General features: G+C 38.6%; 1 protein-coding gene across 1 annotated transcript; it reads left to right on the forward strand.

The window, feature by feature from the left end:
* Nucleotides 1–906: 906 nt before the first annotated feature.
* Nucleotides 907–8,567, forward strand: gata2b (GATA binding protein 2b). The gene is made up of 6 exons (XM_077726903.1): nucleotides 907–1,069; nucleotides 1,140–1,562; nucleotides 1,775–2,359; nucleotides 3,414–3,559; nucleotides 5,246–5,371; nucleotides 7,731–8,567. Exons 2-6 carry the CDS (start codon nucleotides 1,337–1,339, stop codon nucleotides 8,007–8,009), a joined length of 1,362 nt encoding a protein of 453 aa, XP_077583029.1. The 5' UTR covers nucleotides 907–1,069; nucleotides 1,140–1,336; the 3' UTR covers nucleotides 8,010–8,567.
* The last annotated feature ends 683 nt before the right edge of the window (nucleotides 8,568–9,250 follow it).

The raw sequence follows: 9,250 nt of genomic DNA on the forward strand, positions 1-9,250 counted from the left end.
CAACGTGAGGCACAGCGTGGCTGAAATACGTCCAGATTTCCATTTTTGGCTGCATGTTTACCAGCAATTTTGAATAAATACTAATACTAAACATAATGGGTGAGTAGTTAGTCCCTTGGCCTCACAGTTCTGGGATGCAAGGTTCGATTCCAGGTCGGAGTTTTCATGTTCTGCAGGTTTGCATGGATTTTTTTCCAGGTACTCAGGTTTCCATGCATGGTAGGCTGGTTGAAAACTCGAGGGTTCGATCCCACTGTTTGGAGTTTGCATGTTTGCCAAGATCTTGCGTGGGTTTTCTCCGGGTACTTCGGTTTCCTCCCACATCCCAAAAACATGGATGGTAGGCTGGTTGAATATACTCTAAATTGCCCCTAGATGGTTGTCCTTTGCCTCCTTGTGTCCTGCGATTGGCTGACTGATTCAGGGTGTCCCCCGCCTTTTACCCGAAGTCAGCTGGGATTAGGCTCCAGCACCCTCCGTGACCCATTGAGGGATTAAGCCGTAGAGAAATTGCATGAATGGATGAATAATAAAATCTTGGAAATGACAAATCCACATTCTTTTATTGGGTTAAATAGCCACTAATGGATGCATCAAAATGGATGAGTGAATGAATGAAGGAATCAATGACAAATGAAAGAATGAATGAACGAATGAACCAATGATTGACGGAATGGCAGAATAAAGGAATGAAAGAATGAATGAATGAAAGAATGAATGAATAAATGCATAGAATGAATGAGATGGGTCAACTCGTATCAGACCTCTTATTAATCAAAGATAATCTAAAACAATTTTAGGAGTGTTGTAAGGAAGCCCCGCCTTCTATCCCCAAAATGGGGTTTCATTGGTCGAGAGTAAACCTTGACTGGTAGCTCCACCCACAGCCTGACAATGGTGGTGGTTTGCTGTCAAGTAGGCAGGCGCAGTTACGTGTTGCTTCAAGTCCCAGTGGACGGACGGAGTCTTCTCTTGACAAACACCAAACTCGGAGCCGAACAGCACAACTGCACACAGACGCAGTACCTGAAGGACGACCATGATATAAGCACATCGCTTTTTCCCCCACGTGAGTATGCAGCACTTGCCATTTTTTTAGTTGCTCAAAATAATATTTGTTTCTTATTTGCTTATTGCAGATTTGGACTTGGCGTGCAAGAGAGGACTTGAATGATATTTACCCTACAATTGCAAATGGCAAATTGTGAAGATTTCTCCTGGAGAAGAGAATAGGGCTCATTTTAATAACAATTTGGCGTGTTTTCCCTTTTTGGATTTATTTGGCTAGCTATTTAAAAAAATAAAATAAAAGAGCCTAGTGAGCAAACTCCAGAAGATGGATGTGGCAGCGGATCAACCCCGCTGGATGCACCCTCACGCGGTGCTGAACAGCCAGCACCCGGACCCTCACCATCCCAGCCTGGGCCACAACTACATGGAGCCTTCAACCCAGCTGCTCCCCCCGGACGAGGTGGATGTCTTCTTTAACCACCTGGACTCTCAGGGAAATCCGTACTACCACAACCCTGCCAGGACCAGAATGTCCTACAGCCCTGCGCACGGTAGGTTTTTAACCACAACAACATTTAGAACTGAAAAAAATCTTTGATTTGAAAATTTGCAATAGCTCATCATCTAAGTGCACATCGCATATTGATCAATTGATGTCGAAATGTAACCCAAACACGGACGTCATATTTTGCCCAAAATCTCCATTAAAAAGCACTAATATGTTATGGCCTTAATGTCACCCCCCAATTTCTCGCTATCACAGCTCGCCTCACGGGGACCCAGGTTTGCCGACCACATCTTCTTCACAGCCCGGGGATCTCCTGGCTGGACGGCAGCAAAGCGGCTCTATCAGCCGCACACCACCACCACAACCCGTGGACCGTGAGTCCCTTCAGCAAGCCGAGCCTGCACCACCCGGGCTCCGCGTCCCCCGGAGGCCTGTCCGCAGTCTACCCGTGCAGCAGCACGTCAAACACGGCCTCCGCAACTTCGCTCACACCGCCGTCCCACTCTAGCCCGCACCTGTACACTTTCCCCCCGACCCCACCGAAAGACGTCTCACCCGACCCGGGGACCGCCTCGCCGAGGATGGACGAAAAGGAATGTATTAAATACCACGTTTCCTTCTCGGAGGGGATGAAGATGGAAGGCTCAAGCCCGATGAGAAGCAGCCTGGCCCCCATGGGTTCTCAGAGCGCCTCCACCCATCACCCTATACCGACGTATCCCACATATTCGCTGCCTTCTGCTCATGAGTACGGCGGCAGTCTATTTCACCCCGGCAGCCTTCTGGGGGCTTCACCTGGCTTCAATGCAAAGAACAAAGGCAAGACACGCTCGTGCACGGGTAAGTTTTTTTCTTCGAATTATGGAAAAAAGACAATAATAATTAATAATCATCATAATAATATTAACAACAACAACAGCAACATCCATAATTATAATAATAATAGAATACAAATCTAAAAATTGAATCCCACCTCTTTATATAAGTGAAAATTAAGATGAAGTCACAATTAAATTAAACAATAACTATATGGGAGACTTGACATTGTATGAAATATTATTAGCATTGAATTGCATTCATTAGGATTAAAAATATCATTCTATGTGGCATCATCATTTGGCAGATTAAAACGAGTGTTTTTGTAAATGATAAATTGCTTGTTTAATGGCATGCTTAAAAATGTTTCATAAAACACAGTTGAAATTGTTGCCAAAAGCTGTTGGTATTTGTATTTATCATTTGTAATACTGCATTAAATCAATTTGAGAGTCACATTTGAACAGATTTATTCATTTTAATTCACACTTGTTTTTCAAGGCTGACATTAAAATTATGTCATCTACTTCATGAGGAAATAACAAGAATAGTTTTTCCTGGAGAAATTACTAGTTATCAAGCACGAGGCTGCACTCATAGCTCAACACAGTGACAATAATCCTCTTTTGTTAACCGTGACTCTGTAATTACTTCTAAGCTGGCTTCAGCTCAAATGCATCCAATATCCAGCACCACACCACTACTTTCCAAAAATCAAGGGGAAAAAAACAGCTTGTGTTCAATTAAAAACAATATATTGTTAATGGTAATAGTGTTTTAACATTTTTGTGAAATACATTTTTGAAGGATAAAATGTTGACGTGCTATATATTCATATAATGTCTTTGATTAATTGCAGTCAATATTCATAAATCCTATTTTCTAAAATGTGCAAATAACCATCGATGAAATATTTGTTGCGTTGATTAACATTCCTTACAAATATATAATCTTCAATGCGCTTGGCAGAGATAATGCAGTTTGTTTTATCATTGTGTTGTCAAATACAGCCCCATCGCAACATATCATATTTTTGCTGTCAACACAAATCTCAAATAAATGTGTCTATTTCTTTCAGAGGGCCGAGAATGTGTAAACTGCGGCGCCACCTCCACACCTCTGTGGAGACGGGATAGTACAGGACACTACCTGTGCAACGCTTGCGGGCTTTACCACAAGATGAATGGCCAGAACCGACCACTTATCAAGCCCAAACGCAGACTGGTGAGTCCCTGCTGTGTTTATGCCATGTGGGAGTAGTAAATATAAAGTGTTCAGTTGAGCGGCGGGGGGAGGGAAAAGACAATTCCAGGAAAGTTATATTTTCCCAAAGAGTTTCCAGCAATTGTGTCAGTAGTTCACCTCTTGCTCCTCCAGCTCCATATGTCAGCCCAGAGAGACCTTAGTGGTGATTTCTGCTATCATTATTACTACTACTTCTGATACTGTCGCTGATAGCGCTCCACAAAATGATGACCCGGGGAGCCACTTTTAATATGACATCACGATCTGATCTGTGGTTTTCGAAGAAGGATCATATCGGGGTCTGTGAAGCTTTTGGAAGGGTCAAATATAGCTATACTTGATTTGTGAATAGATGGGTCATGAACACACATTAATAAATAGTGTCGAAAACATAAAGAATGGTTTACAAATTTTACTAGTACTGAAATGTAGAGGAAAACATCCACTAATTAAGTTAGTATGAGACTGAAGATTCAATAAGTAATACACGTACAATGTATAAAGATCCAGATTTGTATGCAGTTCAGTTATATTTGAAGTTTTAATCAGAGTACATTTGCATTTTTTAACATTTCATTTTAATACTGATTTTGGTGATTATTAGTTATTTAACTAGTGCAACAAATCTAAATGAAATCATTAATGAAATAATTATTTATCTCAAATTCAAGAGCAATGTACTCTTCTTTCTTATATTTAGATTACATTTAACCCAAGTATGTTGGTCATTAAGTTGATAATTAGAATCATAACAAGTTTAAAATATATCTTATGCGAAAAGTGAATTTTTGAGTGTTAGACCAGTTAAAGTATGACAATGAATTGCAACACCCATTATTCTTTTGATTAATTATGTGGCTGTATACATGTATAAACCTTACTTCTTAGCTTGAATATAACGCACACACTGTAAATCTATTTGAAAAAAAAGCAGCTTTGTGATTGATGAAAAATATATGACTTGAATGCATTTAATCAATAATAGCGTATAGAAGCGTATATCAGGGCCGGTTTCATTATGGCAGCAGTGACTTTTGTCTTCAGTAGCAACAGCCTTTCAGTTGTTTCCTATCCGGATATCTGACCGGTCCAGATAAAGCGGCAGGCCCAGCGTCTGTTTCCTCCTGCGACCTCCTAAATAGACTCAGACCTCATTTTTCGAGTGGTCAAGCACTCCAATGTTATCCGTAGTGAAAAAAAGCACCATTCAAAACAAATTGAGATGATTAGGAACGTTTTGGAAACACAATGAGCGTTGTGGTTCGGTTTTTCAAAATGTGTACTTCCTTTTTGCATGATGCCATTCCAACTAAAAACCCATAATTTTTTTTTAATATAGTCTAGCAAATACGTTAAAAAAGAGACTAACTCCAGAATTCCAGCTGCAAATGTCTTGAACATTCACTTAGATTTATTATCGATGAATATAATTTATCATAATTTCTATAAAACAGTCCCACTGCTAAAACAACTGATGAATTTTGAAATTTCACACATTTTTTAGAGGTCAAAGTTTGTTTCATCCCAAAAAAGCAACATACAAATTGCATTCAAAAGCCCACATTATCATGTTTCAATGAAAAAATGTCATCAGCTACTATGGAATTGTCCTCCTTGTCATATGTGTAAGTATTAACGACGCTTCCAACTAATGTTTCCTTACAGTCGGCGGCCAGACGAGCTGGCACCTGTTGCGCTAACTGTCAGACGACCACCACAACGCTCTGGCGGCGCAACGCTAATGGAGATCCAGTGTGCAACGCCTGCGGCCTCTATTACAAGCTGCATAATGTAAGTCTCAGAGTACTGATCGCCAGGTTGAACCGGCACAAAGCCGACAGGGTCCAGTAGTCGGAAAGTGAGCGGGGCAGGTTTCACTGATTGTTGAAGCAAAAGAAGCTTGCGAGAGGAAAGTGAGAGTAGTTTGACCCACGCACACAGTGCTTGGACTTGAAGCCGCTCTACCCCTTTGTGCTTTATTGTTTCCATGGTTAGCCTCCTGAGAGTCACAATGGGGCGACTGCTATTGAGTAAAACCACAAGGCCGGGATCTTTATGAATAGTATTAAGATGGGCTAAGTCTAAAGTCACAATAGCTACTAGGGGTGCATAGGAGCCAAGTGATACTTGTTTAAAAGTAACACTTAGAGTGACGCGGTCAAACGTGTCTATGCAGGACAATTATGGAAAAAAGGAGCAGGCTGATTGCATCCATGCAACCGACAATGAGCCCTTTCTACATAAGCCATTTTGTGCAACATGATTTTTTTTATAGTGTAAATGTTTTGTTGCACAATGTATACTACATCATAATTTTTTATCATCATATGCTTTTTTCTTAACTGAATGTGCATGTTTAATTTATGCCACACTTTCCACAATTTGCTTTCAAAACCACAGTATACCCTAGTATTTTTTTTAAAACACCAACTTTATATTGTATAATTAGTATTGGTTCACCCAGGCTACTCCGGTTTCCTTCCACATTCCATAAACGCGCAGGGTAGGCTGGTTGAATACTCTAAATTGCCCCTATGTATGCATTTGAGCGTGAATGGTTGTCCGTCTCATGGAGCCCAGGGATTGGCTGGCCACCGATTCAGGGTGCTCCCCCTATGGTACCCACAGTTAGCTGGAATACTAGACCTGTCCCGAGTCTGCTGTATTAAATACTAAGAAGTAATATATTTTTAAGAACTGACAAAAACAGGATAAGAAGCTTCCAAAATACTAATACAATTCCGTGTTGTAACACCATTTCTTAAAGGGACGGAAATCACATTTATTGTGGCTATCCCAGGGTAATCTTGTTTAATAAATTGAAAAAGTACATATCAGAAGTATAATAGTGGCAAAAAACTCATGTAAAAGTTATCGATTCCATTAGTTTTAGCCAGTATGCCCACCCTTTGACGTCAGTAATATGTCCTATGCACCTGTAAGTGCTTGTAAGGCATGTTATTTTTTGTGTTTAAACATTATTTTTTGAATATCAGAGGTCTAAGGAATTAGCGATTTGCAGACTCAATTACTTTGACATCTATCTTTCACAGTTTAATGTCATTTATACTGTGTTTGACCTGGGCATTGATCATTTTAGAGTACATAAAGTTTTTACAATAACTTTACACAGCTTACACTGTTAACACTGTCACGAACAAGGTTACCAGGCATGTCCTCAAAATGTGACAGATTGGTGAAATGAGGTGTTACCATAACGGTGATGAATATGTTATTTTCCTAAAACAAGCAATTACACCATTACTTTAGCCAAATGATCCTTAACCTGTAATGGTATAAATATTTATAGCAATACAAGTTTCTAGTTCCGAAACCGTTCTGCTCTGATACTGCTAAATATATCAGTAACCAAATACACATTTCCATTACAACACTAGAAGAAATGTTGTAGCTGAAATAGTAAATACCAACTACAAAATGTTTTGTTCATAACTGAACAGAATTGCAGGAGAAATAAAACACCTTCCACAAACATGACTAACCTCTACAAAAATATTGTATTTCTGCCAGGTTCATTTATTTTCTTAACTGTCGCCCATTAGGGCGGATGCCTTTATTTGTATAACCATTTTTCTGGAAAAATATTAAACAATGTGACCAGTTGATTACAAGGGGAGCTGCTTAAAGTAGAATAAAAAAGAACAGTGCAGACTGGGTGGCACAAATCATCATTCCAATTGCTCTTTTGTGTACTTTGTCAATTGAAAAAGACAATTTTACTTAAGATATTCTGTATGATCCGATTTAAACTCATCTGGCATCATCAGCAATCCATTTAAACTGGGAAGAATGCCAGTCTATTGCTGGTAATGGCATTGTCACTGGGATTTCTTTTATAATAGATTTCCAGAATTAAATCAATGTTTATTTGCTATTTTTCTGGTGAGTTCAAGTGGGCTTGATGGTTCAGTATTTTATGTGGTAATTTAGAAAATTAATATCTAAAAACTACCATTTTTTTGAAGTGAAGGGAGGAATCAATGTCTGCAAAGCACACCCAGTAGCAAATTGGCCATATGATCTATTTAGGTCTTGTTTTCCCATCCTATTTTAAGAATAGGGGAAATTATTTATTGCATTTGAACCTAAAAACTACACCACTAACTGGACCTCCCTTTTAATTTCACAGGTGAACCGACCCCTGACTATGAAGAAAGAAGGCATACAGACACGAAACAGAAAAATGTCCAGCAAGTCCAAGAAGCTCAAGCGAGGCAGTGAAAGCTATGAGGAGTTTACCAAAAGTCTTCATGATAAGAACTCTACCTTCAGCTCTTTGACAGGACATATGTCCATGGGCCACTTGCCACCTTTCAGTCATGCCGGACACATGCTGCCCACTCCCACCCCGATACACCCGTCCTTTGGCCACCCACACCACTCCAATATGGTGACGGCTATGGGCTGATTGTACGATGCTATATAAAGAGAGGCTCTTGGATTGATTATGCAAATGATATGTTGGAAAAAAATTAGGCCAAGCGATAGGTACTTCGATAGAAAGACAGGTGAACTTACTATTGAGACACTCACATTGACACAGCACAAAATAATACAAATATATGATTGTTCCTAATGGTTTTAAAAGATTGACAACATGACTCCATTTGATTAAGCTTGTGCCGCTATGTTTATAGTAACTGTGAATAATGTAAAAAAAAAAGGCAATGAGACTTCATTACATAAACTGCAAATATGCTGGAATTGTTTTTGTGCTAATAGAAAATAACAAAAAAAAAATAAGCAAGTAAACAAAAAAAAGCTTTATGATTTATCATTTGACACTGTCAATTGTAATTAATGTTATTATAATTATTGTTATTCAGATAATTTATTTTCACTGCTTCAGTCCTTGATAATACTACGGATACTGTTGTCCCTTATGACTATATTTTTAGCTAAACTGCTTTCTTCTGACTTGCTCATCATTTATACTCATGAAATAAAGTGATCAGCTTCAAATGTATCAGATTTTTTGCAACTCCATATTTATTCATATATTTTTATCTAATCAAAGACCACACAAAATAAGATTAGGGATTGAAAATGATGACTATATATATAAATATAAAAATTGTAAATAATTTCAACAAACATTTGATGAAAAGATTAAAAAGAAATGTCTATTTTTGATCAAATTACAAGCATGTAAATGCAAACAAATGCAAATGATCAAAATAACAGTCCACACAATTAAACAAACAAACTGAAAAAATAACAGAAAAAAGTCATCAAACAGTATAACATTTCAATCTACAATTATGATTAAAAAAATGTCTTTACCTGGGATAGATAGATAGTCCATTCTTCTTCTTCTAATGCCATAGTGTGTCGGTGCATGTATATCAAGTAAAACTTTGACATTTAAACAAAAAACACCCACTCTAAATTACAACAATTATGTTTACCATCTGCCAAACAATATAACTCTTTGTCTTCACAATAGAAATCCTGGCCAAATGTTCCATTCCACCACAGTGTGGCCACCAAAATGCAGATAAAACAAGAGCCAAAAATGATAAACAAGAACTAAACACTAAAGTTTAAGTATGATTGTTAGATTGCTTTTGAGATGACATGGGTGCAATGCAAGTACACCTTAAGTGCAACACACGGTCAGCTCTCAAGATTTCTCTGACCTTTGACCTT

The sequence above is a fragment of the Stigmatopora nigra genome, chromosome 10 (assembly GCF_051989575.1).
Source record: "Stigmatopora nigra isolate UIUO_SnigA chromosome 10, RoL_Snig_1.1, whole genome shotgun sequence".
NCBI lineage: Eukaryota > Metazoa > Chordata > Actinopteri > Syngnathiformes > Syngnathidae > Stigmatopora > Stigmatopora nigra.

What these genes read in the sequence shown, in the direction of transcription:
- gata2b (XM_077726903.1), top strand. Translation starts at nt 1,337, where the DNA reads ATGGATGTGGCAGCGGATCAACCCCGCTGGATGCACCCTCACGCGGTG. An exon ending in GTCCTACAGCCCTGCGCACG is followed by an intron (nt 1,563 to 1,774) that starts GTAGGTTTTTAA and finishes TCGCTATCACAG; the next exon opens with CTCGCCTCACGGGGACCCAG. An exon ending in TCAAGCCCAAACGCAGACTG is followed by an intron (nt 3,560 to 5,245) that starts GTGAGTCCCTGC and finishes GTTTCCTTACAG; the next exon opens with TCGGCGGCCAGACGAGCTGG.